The sequence below is a fragment of the Anabrus simplex genome, chromosome 1 (assembly GCF_040414725.1).
Source record: "Anabrus simplex isolate iqAnaSimp1 chromosome 1, ASM4041472v1, whole genome shotgun sequence".
In the NCBI taxonomy this organism is placed as follows: domain Eukaryota; kingdom Metazoa; phylum Arthropoda; class Insecta; order Orthoptera; family Tettigoniidae; genus Anabrus; species Anabrus simplex.
This window is the reverse complement of record NC_090265.1, coordinates 1162802591-1162827097: the sequence shown is the minus strand read 5'-3', so window position 1 is coordinate 1162827097 and position 24507 is coordinate 1162802591. Positions and strand designations below refer to the sequence as shown.

Here is a 24507-nt window from a genome sequence, read left to right as displayed (position 1 = left end):
GACAAGCTCCTTCAGGCGAGGGAAGTACATAGGAAAGCTTGTAGAACTCGGGTCTCTCAACCTAAATTTAAGATGTTTGACCAAGTTCTTCTGAAAAACCATCCTCTTAGTTCCGCTTCACAAAATGTTTCCGCTAAACTTTCCCCACGTTGGTTAGGCCCTTTTCGTATTCTTTCCTTTCCATCCCCTAATACTGCTCAGCTTCAATCTCTTCATACCCCCACGGACATTAAAAAAGCTCATTTTTCTATGTTAAAACCGTTCCATTCTTAAGGCCCCCTCCCCTCCCTTTTTTTTTCTTTCTAGGGTGGGAGTTGGGTAGCGATCGGGCCTGCTATACCTTTTTTTTTCTTGTTTCTTTGGTATCGTTTGCTGTCCAGTCCTCCTTTTTCTCCCTTTTTTTTCTGGTTTCTGCTCTCCCTCCCTCCAGCTCCCACTGTCTAATCTTTTCACGCCTGACCTCCTCTCATTATATTCGTTATCTGTGTTACCTTCTTTATATATATATATTTATTGATCAAGTTTGTTCTTTTATTGTAAACATTTTGATTGCAGACCACTTATCATTGTATTATTGTTATGATACGATCCGGATTTTCCTTTGTCCTCCTCCTCCCCCCCCCCCCACTTGTTCCTCTTTTTCTTGTTTCTTCTTTCTTGTTACTCATTCTTTCGTTCTTTTTTTTTCCCTTTGCTCCTGCATCCTGCCCGGCCCCGGAGATGCGCCACGTCTGGACTTCGTCGGATCTGCGTGTCTACGTTTCTTCTGCATTCTTCTGTTGCTGCTTTCGTCTGTTCATCATGGGATCCGCGCTGCATCTTCATCGTCCTCATCTATGCTGGCTCCACCAACCATCGCTTGCTCGACGTGCTTCTTCATCGTTCATCGCACCAATCCTTCGGATTTTTCCCGTGTGGTGGGAGTATATGTTGCGAGCTATTAGTGCTTACCTTACGTTTAAAAAAAAAAAAAAAAAAAAAAAAAAAAAATCTCCCCGTCGAATTGGTGCTCTTTTCTCCGTCTGCTGTTACGAACTGTCGGCTTCCCCGCTGCTTGTACTACTGCTGTCACTGCTCGCCTCTATGGCGCATCCACTCTGACGTCACACCTATAGTATGTTCTCGATATACCCCGCTGGCATATATATATGGCCTTGTGTCGTTTATTTGGCAGGTCAGTTGTGGTATAACCTTGTTGAAGACAGTGGGAGCTGGAACTCTCCACACGGCTGGTCCGTGTCCATTTTACTTGTAAACTTCGTGCTGGACTTCTGTCAAGGGTGAGCAGACACAGTTTCTTTCTATCATTTAACGTGCCCTACCTTGCTATACTTGGGCTTCGCCGTAGTAACGAAAATTGAACTTTGGTCCCTTCAGGACACATCTGAGTATTCTAGCAGCGCAAATGTTCTGTCTTTTGGACATTTATGTTCCTAAAATGTGGTGCAAAAATGGTGTACTGGACAGCTGATCTACTATTCTAGTCCATAAACATCCCTGCTTTCTGAGATGAACTCTTGCATCGCGTCTGTTAGCGCTGGGGACTTGGCGGCTTGATCCTTATCCTATCCCATTCCTCCGTTTCTTATTTCCTTATTCTATCCTTTATCTTGTACCTATCTTTATTTCTTTTCTTACCCCATCTATCTGCTTAATTTGCGTAAAAATGGTGCTTGCTCAAAAGATGTGGTCTGCTAATTTAATTTGTATGTTCATTGGTTAGCTTCTATTTTATTATCACTTCTGCGCATGCGTGTGTGTTTTAATCCCTGCTGGGATCACTTGTTAGAATTCCTATTTATTTTTACTTTTAATCTACCAATAGGATCACTCCCTGAAATTCGAGATTGGTTTATTTCAATTCTGAATCTCTTGAATTGTTTGCCATGAGGTTGCATTACAATGTCTTATTGTAAACACTGTATCAATTTGTGAGCTCATCTTGCAGGTGTATCACACTACCAACTTTCTATTCTACTGGCACGAGCCTGAAACTTTATTGATGTACCTCCCTTCTAGCATATTGTGTAATATAATGCAAAGAAACTGATTTCTGAATTTATGGGTCTCCCCCCCCCCATTCCCTTTCTTTTTCCCCTAATTGAAGTGTCGGAACATATGTCCAAAGATTGCAGTGATTGGTGCTTAGGGATTCGATTATGACGATGTAATTAAAATTTGTATCACCTACGTATCTTAAAATCTAACTTAACGCTTTTATTATGACATATGCTGGTTCATTCTATTTGTTCTGATGTAAAATATAATTTGTTACCCCTTTGGAGATTGGTATAATATATATTGTTATTTTCAAACTTGTTTTCCAAAATTCTCTTCCTCGAGTTCCTTTCCCTTAATGCTTTTGTTTTCACTGGTACCTACCACGGCAATTCTCTTGGGTAGCGGCCCTTTGACTTATTTATGCACATGTATGGAGGTCTAAGCTGCACTGTTTACGGTAATGTTGACACAATGTATTGAACTGTTATATTCTCATGTTGCACGCTTCTCGGCACTCTGCGCGGTTGTGTACTGCCGTTTCTGAGTACTTTGATATTTTGTTATCTAGTGTCCCGATCAAGGGCACCCTTTTGAAAGCAAGTCTCAATTACAACGCTATTTCTAGCAAGTTGATAGTAAGCAAAGACGCTATCAAGTACAAAGATCGTTACAACACGGACAGACTTGTTACACTGTATGGGGGTATCCAGCGTGTGCAAAAATTTAAATACCTGTGAGAAATACTCACCCCCATGGAGATGAAAAGGAGGGATTAAAGGAGAGGGTGAGAAGGATGGAGTTGACATTCAGACTACCGGTATGTCATGACACCTGTAAGTCCAAGTCCCTCTCAATTCAGGCCAAGTTAAAACATTACTGCACAGTGGTTAGAACAGAGTGCCTTTATGGAGCAGAAACCTTGACGAGGATGGCAGACCCAGTCCTTGTAAAAAGAGAAAGAAGATTCTTACGAAAAATCTTAGGCCCAAGAAAGTCGACGAGTGACCCAAACACATTTCGGTTAAGATCGAATTTGGAGCTCTACAAGACAGTAGAAAGAATCACAACTGTGATGAGGAAAAGGAGACTGACATTTCATGGGCATATCAAAAGAATGAACTCTGAGAGATTGGCCAACAGGATACTTCTTCTGTAGGAAAAATGGAAAAAACAACCGGATGGGCTTACAAAGGTGCACAATGACTTGGCAGAAATAGGTATCAAGGAGGAGGATATAAAAGAAAGAACATCATTTAGGAAGAAGGTTGCGGGAATGAGGGATGCGTCTGAAGAGCAACATGCGAAGCCACGGAACATCTCGGTGGAAGAACGAGCAAGAAGAAGTCAAAGACTCAAGAATCTTTGGTGAGAGTATAAAGAGAAGGGTATCGGTCTGCGTGATAGAAGGAAGATTGTGTAAACGTGGCCCACAGGTGGCCGTCATCATCATTATCAGTTTTCCACTCCAGTTGCCCGGGTGTGGTTTACGAGCACTCTCCACTTCTGTCTGTCCATGTACCACTCTTCTCTCAAGACGACATCCTCCTATGTCCTCTTTCACTTGATCCTGCTACCGTATGCGAGAGTAGATGGTACTACCTGCGACTGTCTGGCCGAGGGTTGGGTGGCCGACACCAAACCCGACAAACTAGGGGAAGATCAACAGCTACAGGTGGAGGAGTTTTCCCCTAGAAGGTTTGATGAGACCCTTGTGTAGGAAATGACACATAAATTCATCAGCTGCTGCCTTGCAGTGAGGTAGGGGACTGCCAAAGGCTAAGGGAGAATACCCCTGACAGAAAATCCCCAGCAGTGTTAGGCTTAGCAAGTCAACTGAAGGGTTATATCGATTGCTTTCAACTACAAAACGAACCTCGGAACAGGTGGCCGTATCGATAAATATATATATATATATATATATATAGAAATGGATAGGTCACACACTGCGTAAAGGTCCTGACAGCATTCCAAAACAGGCTCTTAAATGGAACCCACAAGGGGCTAGAAGAAGAGGGAGGCCAAGGATAACATGGCGTTGAACAATGGAAGCGGAGGCGGCGTCAGTTGGGAAGTCCTGGAAGAACATCAAAACTGTGGCAGCAAATTGAGTCAGATGGAGAGCTCTTGTATGTGCCCTATGCTCCACCCAGGAGTAATATGAATTAAGTCAAGTAAGTCATCACCTTTATACCTGTTTCCACATTCCTCAACAATTGCTTTAAATCCATCCCACAATTTGTTTACATTTCTAATTACCATTTTCCACCAGTTATAATTATTTTTCATAAACTCCCTCATGCCTGTCTTATCAGCCATATGGTACTGCCTAATAGTCCTACTTTCATGACCTTCCTTTCTGTGTAGTGTTTACAGTGCACTATGTCTTCTGGTATGGACTACAGCAATTTGTTACTTTCATTGATCTGTCTCAGTCTCATCCTTGGCTTTGACAACATGAAAGTGATCGAGGTATGAGCGATGCTAGTAATAACATTCCTTATACAGCCAGTCCCTGTTATGAATGGTGTGAAAATATTGCTCACAGGGTCGGTTGGTGCATGCATTTCAGTGGGCTTGGCAGACTGATGTGCAATAGGAACTTCTGGCTCAGTGAGGAAGGCAATGAAAAACTACCCCACTCCTCATTTCCCTAGTATGCCTCTTCAATGATGCCTGGTTGATGATGATGGTGGAGCTATGGAGGATCAAACCAGCCTTCAGGCTGAATACCCAACATACATACATACATGGTAAGATAAAAACAGACTCGTAATCACTAATAATATACATTATTTCAGTTTCTCTATATATCTCATCTAGTTTTATCAGCACTATGCCCAGAATCTTCTCTCTAGTTGGTTCAGCTTTCCTTCCCAGATTAACTTATTTGCCATTTGTTGGTCATGCTTCCCATCATTCTCATTACCTTCCCAATTGACATTTGGTAAATTGAGATCACCTGCTACAATCGCATTTCTTTTCATATTGTTTCCCACATACCTGATTATCTTATCAAATAATACCAAATTAGCATCTGTGCCACCCTTTCGAGATCTGTACACTCTAAAAACATCAAGTTGCCTATTATTTTTAGAGATTAGCCTTACACCTAGAATTTCATGTTTGTCATCTTTTTCGTAGCTTACAAATTCTTCTTTCTCCAGAATGAATACCACCCCTCCTACCATTCTTATCCTGTCTGTATGATAAAAATTCCAGTTCTATGAGAAAATTTCTGCACACCTTATATCTTTTCTCAGTGATGATTCAACTCCTATTACAATATCTGTTAAATTATTTAATGCCATTCCTTTCTTTGAAATACTTCTACAGTTCAATAATAACATTTTTATGTTATCCCTATTTGACTTCCAGATTCCTATACCCTTATCACCACTCTCTAGACCACCCTGTTTCCCTGAATATACCTCCCTACAACCCTTCTAAACAAATACATACCTCTGAGGTTCAAGTGAAGGCCATCAGAGGGCTGATTCCTACCTCTTGCTCACCCATTAGGATCTAGAAATCTCACTCCCAGTTTCCCAGTACCTGCTCCATAGTCTCATTTAAATCCGCAATCACCTTCCAGTCAGTATCCCTCCTGTACCGTATCCCACTGATAACAATCTCTGCTTCCTTAAACTTCACCTGTGCTGGATTTACCAGATCCCACACATCCCCAACTATATTGGTACTTATTGTATATATGCTTCCCTTACGTTGAAAAACTATCACCTTCTCCTTTCCCTCCTCCTTCTCTTCTACTTTCCTCAATATCTGCCTTAACCGAATTCCCGGATAACATTCTACCCTGGTTCCCTTTCCTCCGCACACTTTCCCTACATGTCTAACAACTTCTATGAACATGGTTGAAATATGCCTCAGGCCGCTTAAACAAACAAAATAAACACCCTCCTTGGTAGACAAATATATCCCTCACCGGACAATTTTACGGCAAAGTAACAGCTGGGAGATCCACGCTCCTAACGCAGTTAAGTAAATCTGGGATTTCAATATGATGCACTGGCCTCCACAGGTCCAAGCTGATTCCAATATACTGCAAATCGTAACTACCCAAGGCTAGTCTATCTTCAAGTTATGGAAAACCGTGGGAGTTATATGGCTGGGTTTAAACTCGAAGTGATAAAATATGTTGAAGATCATGGTAACAGAGCTGCCAGTCATGAATTCAGTGTGACTGAGTTTAATGTTCGCGACTGGCATAAACAGAAAACGATGCTAGAAACCACCAACTGAACATGTAAGGCATTCAGAGGCCTGAAAACTGGTAAGTTTCCTGAGCTGGAAGGTGAGTTGCTTCATTATGTTACAGAGTTGCAACATGATGGCTTTAGTATCTCTCGTGAGATGCTACAATTCAAAGCACGCAGACTAGCGATTAAAGGAGGAATCAGCTGTTTGGATCTGAAAGTGAGCTGGGGTAGATTCATGGCACGAAAGGGATTGTGTCTGCAAAGGCGAACATCTCTCTCTCTCAGAGAAGGCCAAGCGATTTCAGCCTCAATAACAGGAGTAGCAGTCGGAGATCTCTGCCAAGAAGACAACCTAGGCCATACAAACCAAGATCAAGGTCAGACCTTTCTTTGTTTTATTCAGTTCTTTAATGAAGTTGTAGATCAGATATAGACTGTTAGATAATATAAATGTAGAACAAAGTGAACTCAGTACATTTCATTGGAGCATAATTTTATTACTCCTAGAATTTCACTTGCTTTAGAAATTTCTACATTTGTGGATCTATTCAGTACTGAATATAATCCTCAGCTTTATAACAGTACTGCATACCTACAAATCCTATGTCTTTCCATGTAATCAATTGCTGCATATATCACACACTGAAAATGTTATTTTGGGTCAAAAATGAGAGTTATATGCAAGCAAATACGGTATACAGGTATTTATTAATATTCTACTATTCAAATTAGTTATCTTACTTGCAAATAGCATAAATGTAGTCTTACCCTCGGGCATCCTTCTGCCAGTAAGGAGCATATAGACCTGAGAATGCAGGAACAAAGTAGACATCTCCTGTACACATAACTGAGTCTGCCAGAGTCTCCGCATCAGAGATTTCCTTCAGTAAGTTGATGTTGTCCTTAAGCCAACCAAAAGCAGCTCCTGCTACAGCCACTGAGCCTTCTAGCGCATAGACGGCCTTCACATTCTTGCCCATCTGGTATGCCACAGTGGAAACTAGCCCATGAGTGGATTCCACTTTCTTGAAAATAGAATATTGTCACTCAGTAGAATAAAGCACTGGAATAATCACTATCTTAGTGAGTAAACTATCTTTTAAAATTTTTTGTTTACAATTTGCTTTATGTCATACTGACACAGATAGGTCTCATGGCGATGATGGGATAGGAAAGGCTTAGGAGTGGGAAGGAAGCTGCTGTGGTCTTAATTAAGGTACAGCCCCCAGCATTTGCCTGGTGTGAAAATGGGAAATCACGGGAAACCATCTTCAGGACTGCTGACAGTGGGGTTCGAGCCCACTATCTACTGGATGCAAGCTCACAGCTGCGCAGCCCTAACCACATGGCCAACTTGCCCGGTGAGTTAACTACTATTTAATTCAATGTTAAAATAGAGACTCAAAGTAACAATGGTAAAATTTTTACATGGTCGGTGTTAGCTTGAAGTGCTACCTATGGAGGGTAAATATTTAAGAATCATAACTGAATAGAGTTCTGTTCATATTGAGATGTTCTCTTCACTAAGAATATGATGTGATGAATACTAGATATCGGTAATGCATGTCATTAAAACTATGGTAGTATATTAGTGTAAAATGTCAAATTATTAGCCTGTTTTCAATAGCTCAGCATAAAGGATTACACTTTATTTAGATACAGTAGATAGATAGATAGATAGATAGATAGATAGATAGATAGATAGATAGATAGATAGATAGATAGATAGATAGATAGAAGTGCATTTATTTGTGGCAGGTCTGGCTAATAAGGGCTGCATCAGGCTAGAAATTAGCCACACACACAATATATACATTTGTTCAATTATTCCTTCAACAAGTTTTATTCAACAAGTTAGTGGGATCCACTCAGCAAGTGTTCACAGCACGTTGAATGCGTCATATTAAATTATAATCAGTGATTTGAAAATAATAAGTTGAGTGAAATGAGAGAAAAAGGGGTTAGAGTTCTGTCACAATATGTAATAATATTGTACGTATCACTAACTACATATTTAGGGTTTTCGGAGATGCCGAGGTGCCAAAATTGTGTCCAGCAGGAGTTCTTTTACATGTCAGTAAATCTACTGACACCCAACCTGCAAGAATGAATGTATGTGTGTTTGTGTGTGTAGTGTAGTGTAGTGTAGTGTAGTGTAGTGTAGTGCAGTGTAGTGTACAGAGCCGACACCCTTACCTCACTGGCACTCACAACCTTCTAGATATGCAAAATAAAAATTAGCACATGCAATGATAAACCTACACAGCAGACTGCAATGACATGTATCTGAAAAAGTCAATCACTTTTCCACTAAAATTCTGTGGATGACAGTAAGTAACTATATGTTACAATATGTATACCGAACAAGTTGGTTGCGTGGTTTGGGTCGCTTAGCTATGAGCATTATTCAGGAGATACGATCTTGTTTGAGTCATCAGTCTGGTTTGATGTAGCTCTTCATCCACCCTATCCTGTGCTTACCTTTCCATTTCTATGTAACTACAGCATCCTACATATGTTCTAATCTCTTCATCAGATTCATACCTTTGTCTACTGCTACATTCTTACTGCCTACACATCCCTAAAAAACCAAATGAACAAGTCCTCGGTGTCTAAAGCTGTGTCCTATCATTCTATCTCTCCTTGTCAAATTTAGTTAAGATCAAGTAAATGATATTACATAAGTCTTCGGCCACTTAGTGGCCATCTTCAGCCAAATAAAAATGAAACAAATTATGTGATAACTGAAATATATGTTTACCAGACAAAGACAATTTGTAGGAATAATTACCTATAACATTGATTAAAATATATATAATAACAAAAATTAAGGTTATGATCTTCTTGTCACAGTATGATGTCTTTAGATTGACTTAGGAGCTCAGGCAAAGAAGTAAATCTCTAATGTCTGATGTAGAACAAGCACTGACTTATAGGAGGAAGCAGGCAGGCCAGGTAAACAAAGGAGTGGATAGGGAACAGCACACAAAATTCTTGTCTGGTATAGGCCTACATATGTTTTAGTTACCGTACCACATAATTTGTTTAATTTTTATTTGGCTGAAGATGGCCACTAAGTGGCTGAAACTGGTCCCAAGACTTATGTAATATCATTTACTTGATATATTGTATTGAAAAGGTGGACCCCATTGCCAATTTATTCTTATAATTGCATTTCAATATGGAACAACAATGAAATTTATAGCTTATAAATTTAAAAACCCATCTCCTCTCACCAATTTTATTTCTTTATTCGTAATTCAATCTATCCATCTCAACTTAAGCATTCTTCTGTAACACCGCATTTCAAAAGCTTTCTTTCTGAGCTAGTTATTGTCTGTGTTTCACTTCCATACAATGCCCCACTCCAGACAAAACTCTTCAAAAATGTCTTTCTAATTCCTATATCAATATTCGAAGTGAGCAAATTTCTTTTCTTAAGAAAGGCCTTCTTTGCTTGTGGTAATCTGTATTTTATGTTCTCCTTACTTCTGCCATTGTTAGTTATTTTACTACCCAAGTAACAATATTCATCTACTTCCACAAAGACTTCATTTCCTAATCTAACATTTCCTGCATCACCTGACTTTGTTCGACTGCATTCCATTAGGATGTTTTGGGCTTATTTATTTTCATCTTGTACTCCTTCCCCAATACTGTCCACACCATTTAGCAATTTCTCCAGATCTTCTGCAGTCTCATATAAAATAACAATATCATCGGCAAATCTCAGAATTTTGATTTCCTCTCTTTGGAGATTGTGATTCCCTTTCCAAATTCCTCTTTGATTTCCTTCACTGCCTGTTTTATATAAATACTGAAAAGGGTGGCGGACATATAGCAGTCTTGCCTCACTCCTTTCTGGATTGCTGCTTCTTTTTCAAAGCCTTTGATTCTTATCATTGCAGACTGATTTTTGTACTGATTGTAGATAATTCTTTGTTCTCAGTATCTGATCCCGATCGTCAGAATCTCAAATAGCTTGGTCCAATCAATATTATCGAATGTCTTTTCTAGATCTACAAATGCCATGTACGTAGACTTGTCTATCTTAATTCGATTCCGTAAGATCAGATGTAAAGTCAAGATTGCTTCACCTGTTCCTACATTTCTTCCGAAGCCAAATTGATCTTAGGAGACAGTGGGTTCAAATCCCACCATCAACAGCCCTGAAGATGTTTTCTGTGGTTTTCCATTTTCACACCAGGCAAATGTTGGGGCTGAAACTTAATTAAAGCCACGGCCTCTACTTTCTGAATCCTAGCGCTTTCTCATACATTTGTCACCAAAAGCCTTCTATGTGTTAGTGCAACATTAAGCCAATAGTATACTAGAATGTATAAGGAAACATAGTATTACTGTTAGTACTATAAACCATTGGAATTAAAGTTAAGAATAAAATTGGTGTAGTATTTTCAAATTCTGCCAATATAAGGATGTTTGTTAACATCTTTATGTAACAGTCTGTTACACTGGTAATAAGGTGCTAAGGGGTTTCTGGGCCTAGGGGCTAACTGGGCTAGGGGCTATTCATATCCATATTTGTGGGGGTTATAATATAATTTGGTTGGCACACCTTCATCTTCTCTGTTTCTCTAGAACAACATTCAGTACTTCATTTGGAGCCATTTTGTAGTTGTAAGAGTTTCAATAATTTTAATAAGATTTTTTCTGAAACAACGTCGTGTTTGTCACATTTTTACAGGCTTCCACCATTTTTTGGTAAATACTTGTTTCTTTATTACCAGTTAGGCATAAACATAATGAATGGTTTTATCTCTAGCCTATATAAAATAACATGTCCTGACTGCCTGACTGACTGACTCATCATCGTCGAGCCAGAACTACTGAACATAAAGAAATTAAATTTTGAGAATACATTTATATTACAATATAGATGCTCACTATGGGAGGATTTTTGGATATTCAGTCGCTAAGGGGGTGAAAAGGGGATTAATTTTTAAAACAAGTGTGTCTATATCTCAAAAACTTAACGTTTAAAGACATGAAAAATGGTATATGGAATCTTCTTTAAAAAATAAGGAAAACCATATTTTTGTTTTTGGAAAATCCTCTTAAGGGGTGTAAAAAAAGATGAAAAAAGGGTTGAGTACCTTTTATGAGGATACTTATATCTCAAAAACTGAAGATGTTACAGTCTTGAAAATTTGTATTTGAAATCTTCTTTAAAAATAAAGAAACATATATTTTTTGTTTCTGGAAAATCTTCTTAAGAGGGGGTAAACAGGAGTCACAAATGGGGTGAATTTAATATTTAAAATGAGTAAATCTATGATATCTATATATATAAAATAAAAGTTTTGTCTGTACATTGCTCAGAATTTGAAAAGAATGGTATTTCTGTATCGGTCATGTCCACAGTAACAAGAAAATGCATTTTTTACTTTACCGTAATTTCTGTCTGTCTGTCTGTCTGTCTGTCTGTCTGTCTGTCTATCTGTCTGTCTGTATGTATGTACACGCATCACGAGAAAACGGCTGAAGAGAATTTAATGAAAATTGGAATGTGAAGTTGGGTGATGAACCGCTACAATCTAGGCTATAAATTATTTTAATCACGTTGAGTGAAATGGTAGTTTAGGGGAAGGCCTGAAATTTAATTCTCAAATATTTATGTTATTAGTGGTTGTGTCTTAATGAAAATCACTAGACAAAGATGGGAAATAATTTGCTACAATATAGGCTATACACGCTGAGAAAAAGGGTAGTTTAGGGGAAGGCCTAAAATTTAATTGTCAAATATTTATTTTATTAGTGTTCGTATCTTCAAAAAAATTGGTATGCAAAGTTGGAGAATAGGTCGCTATAATCTAGGCTATCAATAATGTTATTCGCACTGAGTGAAATGGTAGTTTAGGGGAAGGCCTGAAATGTAATCTATATATATAGCCTAAAATAAGAGTTTTGTCTGTACATTGCTCAGAATTTGAAAAGAATGGTATTTCTGTATTGGTCATGTCCACAGTAACAAGAAAATGCATTTTTTACTTTTCCGTAATTTCTGTCTGTCTATCTGTATGTATGTACACACATCACGAGAAAACGGCTGAAGAGAATTTAATGAAAATTGGAATGTAAAGTCGGGTGATGAACCGCTACAATCTAGGTTATAAATTATTTTAATCACGCTGAGTGAAATAGTAGTTTAGGGGAAGGCCTGAAATTTAATTCTCAAATATTTATGTTATTAGTGGTCATGTCTTAATGAAAATCACTAGACAAAGATGGGAAATAATTTGCTACAATATAGGCTATACACGCTGAGAAAAATGGTAATTTAGGGGAAGGCCTAAAATTTAATTGTCAAATATTTATTTTATTAGTGTTCGTATCTTCACGAAAATTGGTATGCAAAGTCGGGGAATAGGTCGCTATAATCTAGGCTATCAATAATGTTATTCGCACTGAGTGAAATGGTAGTTTAGGGGAAGGCCTGAAATGTAATCTATATATATAAAATAAGAGTTTTGTCTGTACATTGCTCAGAATTTGAAAAGAATGGTATCTCTGTATCGATCATGTCCACAGTAACAAGAAAATGCAGTATTTACTTTTCCGCAATTTCTGTCTGTCTGTCTGTCTGTCTGCCTGCCTGCCTGCCTGCCTCCCTGCCTGCCTGCATGTACACGCATCACGAGAAAACGGCTGAAGAGAATTTAATAAAAATCGGTATGTAGAGTCGGGGGGTGAACCGCTACAATCTAGGCTATAAATTACTTTATTCACACTGAGTGAAATGGTAGTTTAGGGGAAGACCTAAAATTAAATTCTCAAATATTTATATTTTTAGTGGTCATATCGATAAATACTACATAACTAAAGTTATATAGAATTAAATTTCTGATCATTTACGTCTTATGCATTTTTACTGTACCGACTATGATAACACAGATATTCATGAATTTGGATTTTTGTTGCTAAGTCCATAGCAACGCCGAGCCCCGACAAAATGGATAAACAGAATTTAATGAAAATCGGTATATAGAGTCAGGGAATAAGAAACTACAGTTTAAGCTATAAGCAATGTTATTCACCCTAGGTGAAATGGTAGTTTAGGGGAAGGCACCTAAAATTTAATTTTTAAATACCTATTTTCTTGGTCCTATGGAAAAGTACTACATAACAAAAGTTATAGAGAATATAACTTCCGATCATTTATGTTTTATTCAGTTTTACCGTACTGACTATGATAAGAGTGGTATTTCAGAACCGGAAGACAATTAATAATGTGAAGGCCTACAATGTCGAAAGCGTGTAACATAGATCAACAATAACATTACACTGACCGTTGTTTGTTGTAATGTTCTTTGTCTCTTATGCTGCCGCTCAACTCCGATACATGGGATTACTGCTGCGTACCGAGTTTAACAGCCTAACTGAATATTGACGTGAAATAGCTGAGGAGTTAGATAACTTTCTTCTTTAGCATGCCAATCCTCTGGTTCATACATTTTCTGATACTGCTGGTACGTAACACACTGGTTCATCATAGTATGCCAGCTATTCGATACCCACTCTGACGCGCTGTTTTGAATGAGCAGTGTGCGCACTTAAGTTAGCGGCTCAGTTAGTAGTGGTAGGAGTAGTAGTATGAACTGGTCTGGAATTACAATTTAGCCCTATTCCAAATTATAGTACCACAATTCACCAAATAACTCAAAATTTAACCCTGAAAAGAGCCGTTTCTTAGGAAAAGCTTCTTCCTCTTCACTTTCATTAAATATGCATTAAATTTATTCCAAATTAGCAGCGAAAATGTGGTTTCTTCTCTGGCTTGGAGGAAAAATTGCCTCCACGTCAGACAGTTCTTTTCCCCGCCAGTGTAGTGAATTGAGATTTTCCGACTCATCGGGTACTCCCAGGAAACAGATAAGTAAACAGGGATAGTTATTGTCCTGGGACTATCCACTATTTGAAACCCCCCTCCCCCCTGCCGAAAAAATGGACGAAGATTGATCACGGATGTCTGCGTCATGGTCATTCCAGCTCTGTAGCTTTGGACTGTTAGTTCAGCAGCATAGTACTGTTCGTTAAAAGTGAGAAAATGTGTGGTTTTTCATTTGATCGAGTATTTCATATGAAGGCATTGCTTTTAATCGCGCCATTCCTTCTGGTGCCATTGTAATGACCCATGTTCATTTCACTTGGGAAAACCACTAAGAGAGTCTTTCTGAGAATCTATACAGGCAGGCGGAGAGTGTCTGCCATTTTAATGAAAACTCCCCAACCTGATTGTGATGACGGTAGGCAAGCTGGCCTACCATTACAATGAAAATTCCCTAACCCAGTCTTCATATGAGAAAAGACGTTGGTGACTTGCCCATCGTGCTTCTAGGGCAACTTTAAGAGCTATGCAACTTAATACAATCTTGCTCACAACATTTACATTACCTAACCTAGAATTCTGTATAAAATTTAGAATTCCGTAGTGAAGCACGGGTACATCAGCTAGTATCTCATAAACGTAACTTGTTACAGATGTGAAAATTGGTATTTGAAATCTCCTGTAAAAGTAAAGGAACATGCGTAATTTGTTTTCTGAAACTCCACTTAAGGCAAAGTGTTAAAGGGGGGTGGATCTGTAACTTAACATATGTAGTATATTTTAAAAACTTAACATATTACAGAAGTGAAAATTGGTATTTTTAATCTCTTTTAAAAATAAAGTAACACATTTTTTTTTGTTTCCGAAAAAAAAACACTTAAGGGGGGAGGGGGGTAAAATGACTGAAAAAAAGGGTAGAATTATTTTTATTAGGATGCTAGTATCTCCAAAACTGAAGATATTATGGACGTGAAAATTGGTATTTGGAATCTCCTTTGAAAATAAAGAAACATGTATTCTTTTGTTTTTAGAAAAACACTTAAAGGAGTTTAAAATAACTGAAAAAGGGCTTGGATTATTTTTATTAGGATACTGGATTCTCCAAAACTGAAGATATTGCAGATGTAAAAATTGGTATTTGGAATCTCCTTTAAAAATAATGAAATAAGTATTTTTGTTTTCGGAAAATTCACTTAAGGGGGTTGTAAAAAGGGCTGAAAATTGAATTGAACTCTTTTTATAAGGATATTTATATCTTAAAAACTGAAATTGTTACAGACATGAAAGTTTGTATTCAGAATCTTCTTTAAAAATAAAGAAACACATATTCTTTTGTTTTTGGAAACTGGAAAATTTTCAAAAAAAGGGGTAACTGGGCCATCCCACTGGGATAACTGTGTCCCCCCAGACCCAATTACCCCAATAATATATAACAAGTAAAATAAACTACCATGTAGCCGAATGTGGTTGGTTTTTTTTTTTTTTTGCTTTGGTAAAACCTTGTTATATCAAGTCCTGTCATGATGTTGTCAACACTTCTTGTTCCGTACAAGATATTTCATCAAGTCTAATAAAAAAAAATTACAATTACATAAGCAAGAAAAGAGAAAAGTTCTGAGAAAAAAGGAAAGAAAGGAAAAAGAAAATCAAAATCACAAGAAGTTCATTGTAATGTTTATGCTATGGAAGAAAGTGAAGAAGACTATCTCAAAAGCTTCTCAGAGTATGTGGATGAATATATAATTACACTTGAACCTGGTGAGTTTTACATTACAAAGCAAAGGTTTCACAGAAAGAGAATGAAGGCTACATGGTTCTTTTTTTTATAAAAGACATTTGCAGTCAATGAAATTCAAAGAAACCAATGAAGAATTTTACATTAGAGAGTATGACATCGTACAGAAACTTCCACAACCGATAACAAGTAGTTCTGCTCAATTTAATAATATAATTGGTTTTGCAGCAGACCTCACCACTAAGTTTTCCTCAAATGTATGAGGACTCAAATAGTAATTGCTTAAACTTAAATTTATTTTAATTAGGCCTTATTACTTAATTTGTAATTTTTTATTTTTCCTTTTCTTGTAATTTTTTGTAATTTTATGGTAAGAAACGATTGTAATTTCTTTGAATATTTTTGTAATTTCTTGGTAAGAAACACGTTTCTTTGAATACAGTTATAAATATATTACTTTTTCTTATTATTTGGACATTTTTCTTTGTCCTTTTTTCAAATGCTCTTATTAGGGTCCTCATACAACAGCCGGAATGTATACTTAAATCAAACAATTGATCGTACCAATATTTTTTCTAAATCAATTGAATGTTATAGCCTAGGGTGGTCCAGTCACCTTGCATTCACGGGGCAACTGGGCCAATAGGGATTATTTAAAAATATGTATAAAAAATATATAATGTGCAAGACTTGCCTTAAATGGTATATAATATGTTGGTCTGTTTATTGCTAAATAACTGTGCTATATTTTGCAGTCAAAAATAGCTTGTTTCTTGTCCTAAATTACAGTTTTATGAAGGTAACTGGAGGTCATGTTGTAAAATCATGACCCAGTTACCCCAGAGCACCTTATTCATTATCTTTATTCTTTCATAACCCTCATTTTGATTTGTACCAGCATTTTATTCTTATAAACACAATTATTTCACTTTTAAATGTTTGAATATAAATGCAGAAAATTATAATTTTCAAGATTAAAATGATGTCAGAAAGAAACAGACCTCTGAAGACTGAATACTAAGAAAAAATTAAAAAATGGATTGATGCATGAGGATATTTCAAGTATTGGTACTTGAACTAAATTTTCTCCCAGGTTAACAACATAGAGGGAAGAATCAAATCAAGGTGCAGATAAACTACCACAGTTGAGTTCAACTACATCTTAGAGGAAGAAAGTGAGTTCACTGACCAAATTATACTTACATTGTTAATTTTCAGATTACTTTCTAATTGTGAGAGCAAAAGATAGGTTACCACAGGCTAGCTTCATGGTGTACAGGTAGCATCTCTGCTTCTTACCTGAAGAACTACAGTTCTATTCACATCATCCAAGAATTTTAATCGTGGTCAAGAGGATTGGAATGGGATTCACTCAATTTCATTCATCTAACTGACTTAACCCTCGACTGGCGTTGTGAAGACTTTGGTACGTAAATGGCGTTGTGGGGTCGAAAATGATACCATAGAATGGATGACCTCAAACATCCCTTTATTTAAGTTTCAAAAATAAATACATGTCAATTATGTTTCCTTATACCTTTTGCATTACCTACAATAAGAAATGAATATCTTTACTGATTACAGATTGTAAGAAAATGCTCAATGGTTTTGCCATCACTGATTTTAAAAGAAAATCGCACAGCCATGAATTAAACGTAAATGAAAATAAAATTTAAATGTTCATTGCTCCAAAGCAAATTCAAAGGTAACTATAAATATTATAGTATACAAAACTCATAAAACTTTTGAATTTCACAGTAATTTACATCATTTTCACAACCACTTCAGGGTTGGAAGTTTGACAATAATGTTCTGACTTTGACAGCTCACTTGCCTATTGGGTTCGGTAGCTGAGCACTTCTATCTGTTCCTACCACAGAAAGATGACGGCTGGTTGTAGATGTCTAGGTGGTCATTGAAACTTCACTCTTTGTCTTCCTCACCTTCTTCTTGTTCCGAATCCGTGTCATGCTCGGAATTGTAATCTGGATCATTTTCCTCTGAGAGATCGTTGTCGTCACTTCCTTTGGCATCTTCCTCTAAAACAGTGCGATCCTAGGATCACACACTGACATGACAGGGAGAGACGTGGAAACCATAGCAAGGCTTACACAAAGAAAAAGTACCAAACACGCACTTCAAATGAAATATGAAAACTTACAAAATTTAAAGTCACGATAAACTTCATAACACAAACGCCGTTGTAGGGTCGTAAACGGCACCACACAATATTTAAATCAAGTTCCTGAGAAAACCAATATTTACTAAACGGTACAAATCCAGATAGCAGTTCACCTTGCACTAAGTAACAGCTACAGTGAACGGCGATAGCCAGAATGGAATACGGAGGGAGCGCCAGGGGTGTACAAAGTCACTGGTATCTTTAAAGACCCCACAACGCCAGTCGAGGTTTAAGAACTGCCTGACATGAGAGATAGCAAACTAAGTCAAGAGAATAGTGTAATACAGCTGAGGAAGGTGTCATACTGATCATATGACACCCAAACATCAGCAGGCTACTGAACTGTGCACCAGCTGTCTTAAAAAGCGTAACATCTGTAACAATCTAAATATGTCACCGAATCAGTTTTTAAAAATTTAAGGTATGGTACTAAAGAAGAGATCAGTGAACTCAGCCATGGAGAATATGAGGAGCAGAAAGAGTTCCAAGACAAAATAGTCAGATTCTGTACTTTTTATCATTTCAAGATCAAAGGCACAGAAGCAGACAAGGTCACATTGCTAGCAGATAATAGAAAGCAATGTGGTATGCCTGTGATCTCACTATCACTTTCAAGTAATATTTTCCTTATCTTCAAACAAAAATTAATACTTACATTCAATACATCTTCATTTTAAACTCTTATAATTTCCACCATTCAGTCTGCAATTATCTGTAAATTAACTAAGCACCTCCACAAATCTCTATTTGCAACTAGCATTGTGGCCTCCTTTAGTTTGATTCTAACCATCATCATCTTGGCCTTTGTCTCCTTCTCTTACCCTCCATACCTAAATTAATTATTCTCTTAGGTAACTTATCCTCTTCAGTTAATAATAATAATAATAATAATAATAATAATAATAATAATAATAATAATAATAATAATAATAATAATAATAATAATAATAATATGATGATGATGATGATGATGATGGCCTCAGCTACCATGTGCAGACATTTCAATTTGACGCCATCTGGCTGTCTGCTCGTCAATTTTGACATTCCATTTTACTCTAGGCCCACTAGATGGCAGACCGAGTAAACCGAAACTCTCTTGGGCGTCTATGGCTGAGATTTTAATGAATTTTGTCGGGTAAACACCAAATGTGTCACCAGAGATCTTTTACATGCCGATCGTACGACATGGAGTGTCGAATGGACTTTTTTCCGCCCTTCAAAAATCCGACTACCTCTGCCGGGTTTGAACCCGCTATCTTGGGATCCGGAGGCCGACACTCTACCACTGATCCACAGAAGCAGCTTCCTCTTCAGTTTACCTCACATGACTCCACCACTGAAGCCAGTTCATACACAAAGCTTAATCCAGTAAGTTCATTCCTAACTTAGCATCTGTCTCCTTATTCCAAACATCCTCCTGCCATCATTCCGAACTGTTTTTTTTTTTTTTCACCAGAAATCATTCTTGATATTTTCAGGTTTATTACTTTCAACTTATGGTTAAGATATCCCAAAACCACTTAACTGTCACTTCTATACAGCACAGTCATCTGAAAACAGATAATTTTATCTGAGAGATCACTTCTTTCTTACAGAATACTGTAGATCACAATTGCCAACTCCATTCACTAGCTTTGCTTCACCTTGATTTGATTTAACTTACTATTCTACCATGCTGGAAGAATACACATCCTAACTACAGTATTTGAAATGATCCATTGTTTCCATTTTCCTATTCCCTACCTGACATCAATCCTCTTCGGTTTATTCCCAACTGACATCACTTTAGACTTGGAAATGGTAATTATTTTATCATGCTCTCTGCATCTCTTTTCATGCTTCATAGGTTGCAGGCTTTCAGCACATCTGTCGGCATAGACCAAAATGCTTGGTACCTTTCCACCCAAGTGAATCCCTTATCTTCAAAGCTTCTTGTATTTCTGTATCAAACCAAGTAGAAAAAAGAGAAAAAGACATAACATTTAACTAATATTTGTGAAATAGTATTGACACTATTGTCTGCTATACAGCACAGGGAAAGTACTAAACATTTTTACAATAATTCCACCATCTTTCTTTCTTTCTTTTACTTGCTTTGATTAGAACAGCAAGGAATAAAACCACTAATACAGCAATGAAGGACTAATAGTAATCAGATGATGATGTCTTAACTCACAGTGGTGCCAGTGTTATACAGAAGAAAGCAACCAGTTCCATATGTGCTCTTGGCCTGGCCTCGGTTAAAGCACATCTGTCCAACTAGAGCTGACTGCTGATCTCCAAGACACTGGACATAAAACATATCAGGAGATTAAAAAATCCTCCTTTTCCATTATGATGTATACTGTGCCAGCAGAATTGTTTCATATATTGTTATCATCCCCACCTTAAAATTTTGTTAATTATGTGTTGAAGATATAATGAAGATATAATGATGAGCTTGAGAAGTATCTGTACTAATACAATTTTGTGGGATATTATCCTTACTCATAATTATTCTATCATAGAATAATATACATTTGCCTATATCTATGCTGGATTTAGAAACAAAGACCCTATCAGGCCGGCCAGCTGACCGACCGACCGACCGACCAATGAATGTATGTATGTATGTCTGAATTTAGGGCCATCACTCATGTGGCAGATTCCCTATCAGTTGTTTACCTAGTTTTTTCCCCTTAAATTAATTTCAATGAAGCTGGAAATTTATCAAACATCTCCCTTGGTAAATTATTCCAGTCCCTAAATCCTCTTCCTACAAACAAATATTTGCCCCGATTTGACCTCTTGAATTGCACCTTTACCTTCATATTGTGATCGTTCCTACATTTAAAAACACCACTCAACCTAATTTGTCTACTAATATCATTGAACAGTATTTCTCCACTGACAGTTTGGAACATAGTGCTTAGTTGAGCTGCTTAACTCCTTACTCCCATGTCTTTCTAGCACAAAAATCGTTACATTTTGTAACACTACTCTTTTGTTGGATATCACCCAGGACAAATCATGCTGCTCTTCTTTGGGTTTTCTCCACTTCTCAAATCAAGTAATCCTGGTCAGGGTCTCATATGCCATAACTGTGGTCTTGTGACTTGCATGCCTTCTCCTTTACATCCTTACCACAACCTGTAAATACTCTCATAACGATATGAAGAGATCTGTAACCTTAATGTGATTATCCCAATGAAAATCTTTCCTTATAATAATACTTAAGTACTCACATTGATCCCCATGAGGTATTTTCACCCTTTCAACACAGCAATTAAAACTGAGAGTACTTCTCCTCTTGGTGAAACTTACAACTTGACTTTTCTGCCCTTTTACCATCATACCATTGTCTGCTGTCCATCTCAGAACACTATTGAGGTCTTTTTGCAGTTGCTCACAATCCTGCAAGTTATTTATTACTCTACACGGTATAATACCATTCACAAAAAAGCTCTGTTTGTGATTCCAGTTCTTTACTCATATCATTTATGTCACCAAGATCTCCAACAAAAGAGTAGTGTTACAAAATGCAACAACTTTTGTGCTAGAAAGACATGGGAGTAAGGAGATAAGCAGCTCAACTAAGCAGTATTGGTATGTTCAAAGCTGTCAGTAGAAATGCCTCTATAGGGAGCATGCACGGCCGCTCTTAGCGCCTCTAGCGGAAGAAATCTGTAACATTTTGGTGATCTTGTCTTGAGCGGTCAGTCCAGGCTGTGTAACTGTGGGTGTGAAATTATAGTAGTAGTAGTAGTAGTAGTAGTAGTAGTAGTAGTAGTATATCAAAATGCCTAAATGAAATAGAAACTGTTGTGCAGTGAACTGCCACAACACACCAAGAAACACGCATGGGAAAGGAATTTCACACATTTCCTGGTCGTCCATAGGAATCGGACAGATGCAGGAAGTGGATTTCGGCTGTTGGAAGAATAAAGTAAGTACAGTAGGCTACCTTATTTCATTTGTGACGTAAATCACACATTTCATATCACACATTTCAAACATATTGCCAAGTCAAGAACACGTTCATTTAAGTACACTTTGAAATAGTACATTTAATTTCAATTATGCATTGCAGCAGGTTCGTATGTTTACATTTATGTCCTTCCATGCGCACGTGTCTTGACTATGCCAAATAATAATAATAATAATAATAATAATAATAATAATAATAATAATAATAATAATAATAATAATAATAATAATAATAATAAAAGTACATTTCATTTCAATTATGCATTGCAGCAGGTTCGTATGTTTACATTTATGTCCTTCCATGCGCACGTGTCTTGACTGCGCCGAATAATAATAATAATAATAATAATAATAATAATAATAATAATAATAATAATAATAATAATAATAATAATAATAATAATAATAATAATAATAATAATAATATTTTCCTGCATTTCAGAGCAGATGGAACTCCTTCGGAACCCACCAAATGCTCCATCATTTGCAGTGAACATTTTGTTGGAGGAAAGCCTAGTAATATTGAAAATCATCCATCATATATACCATCTGTGTTTCATGAGAACTATGAGAAGAAACCGAAAAGAAAATGTGATGTATCCCGGTTTTAAGAGCGAGTAAACGAATGAAATGCTCAAATATACATACGTCTTCTAATCAGGAAACTCATGAATTTATTATGAAAAATGAGTCGGTGCAAGCAGCATTTGAGATTGAAGCAACGACTTTCGAATTCAATTGTTTGTTTAGTGGGAATGATGTAGGCACATAGTGCTAGTCAATCACAGTACCTCCAAGTATTTCGGAAAAGGTGGATAAAAGTTGTGGTCCCAACACCCCCTTGGACATATGCAGAGGATTTCATGGATACCAGAGCATAAAAAATGAGGCACAGTTGAAGGATTTAACAAGTGTTTCATTTGAAAAATTCAGTTTTTTACTTTCTTTCTTTGTTTCTTAAGTGTCTATAAATATAAGAAATGACGATGTTTGTTTACTCTTTTTAATGAAAATGAAAATGGGTATAACCTTTGCTGCCTTGGCACTCATATTTGGTGTACATCGGACTACTGCTGCGCGAATATTTTTTACTGCTCTTGGAGTAGTCAAGACACGCACTTGTAATTTTATTTTTAGGCTTAGCAAACTAACCGTGCAAAATACTTTGCCTAGCGCTTTTAAAACATTTTATCCTGACACACGAGTTATAATAGATTGCACAGAAATGAAATCAGAAACGCCAGCAAGAATAGATGAGAGACGTTACATGTATTCTTCGTACAAGTCATGTTGCACATTTAAATTTTTATTAGCTGTGGCCCCAAACGAAACTATTGTTTTTCCCCCTTGTTATGGTGGAAGAACTAGTGATACTTTTATTGTTAACAATTCAGGCTTCCTAAATCTTTTGAGTGAAGGGGACGTTATATTAGCCGACAAGGGATTCCCAGGTTTTAAAACAGTCACCTCATTCTTGTTATGCCGCCTTTTCTTCACAATGGGAGATTTACAGTTGATGAAGTGTTACAAATTCAGAGTGTAGCAAGTGTGTGAATTCATGTTGACAGATGCATACACAGGGTGACCGTTTTCAAAGTCTTGAAAAATATTCCTCTAGATCTGTTTCCGTATATCAGCGACATTATTTACGTAGCTTGTGTGCTAGCAAATTTCTTGCCACCAATAATAAAGAATGTAGAACTGTAACCCCTGCAAATAATCCACTCGTATAAATCTTTCTTATCAGAACTTCGCTTAGCAACATGACGTGTTATCTACTTATTCCAACTGAATTCCTGTTTATTTGCTTACCGGATGCTGCCTGTCAATAGTTTGTCAAAAGCACAGTCAATTTCACCGGAAACTCTTTCGCGAAATTTGACTTTTCACAGATTCACAGATATGAGGTAGTTACAATTTTGTTATTCATTTCGTCCTGTGACAACAATATCAGGTTAAAATGTATTTTTATATGTACAGCATTACAACTTCCATAGCATTACTTCATATTTATCTTGACGACAAGATACTTTTGCCGTAACTACTGTATGAAGCAAGGCTTCCAGCGGAACGCACTCTCACCGTATTAATTCTCGGAATTCCGCCAGAGCGCTCTGTTACTAGTACCGTGCACGCTCCCTTTCTTTCTTATGAATTGGATTAATTATAGCTGTTGTACATTGTTCTGGGAATTTTTCTGATATTCAGATCTTTTGTAATATCATACGCAGGGATGTCTGAGTCACACTCAAGGCAATATCAAATCAAATCAAAATCTCTTTATTTGCAAATGAGGTGTCTACCTCGGTGGCAAATGGTACACTAAAATACATTATTGTCAAGCACTAAATATTAAATTAACAAAAGAAGAAAATTTTCCTATAATACAATATTATACAATTTACGCTAACAATGTTTTCTATTAAACACACAGCTCATCCTTAATAAATTTATATTGTTTACAAAATTCTACTTATAATATCTCCTGTACTACTTACAAATATAGTCAACTGATATACAGTATGTGGAATTACTTCAAATGATACTATACAACTGGTAT

General features: G+C 37.0%; 1 protein-coding gene across 1 annotated transcript in view; it reads right to left on the bottom strand.

Moving 5' to 3' along the window:
• The window catches only part of Gk1 (Glycerol kinase 1), a 125156-nt gene that overhangs the window by 66962 nt on the left and 33687 nt on the right, over positions 1-24507 (bottom strand). Inside the window, exons 5-6 of the mRNA XM_067137454.2 lie at positions 20158-20268; positions 6987-7243 (exon numbers count right to left, since the gene is read on the bottom strand). Coding sequence (XP_066993555.2) covers positions 6987-7243; positions 20158-20268 — 368 coding nt within the window. The remainder of the gene's footprint in view (positions 1-6986; positions 7244-20157; positions 20269-24507) is intronic.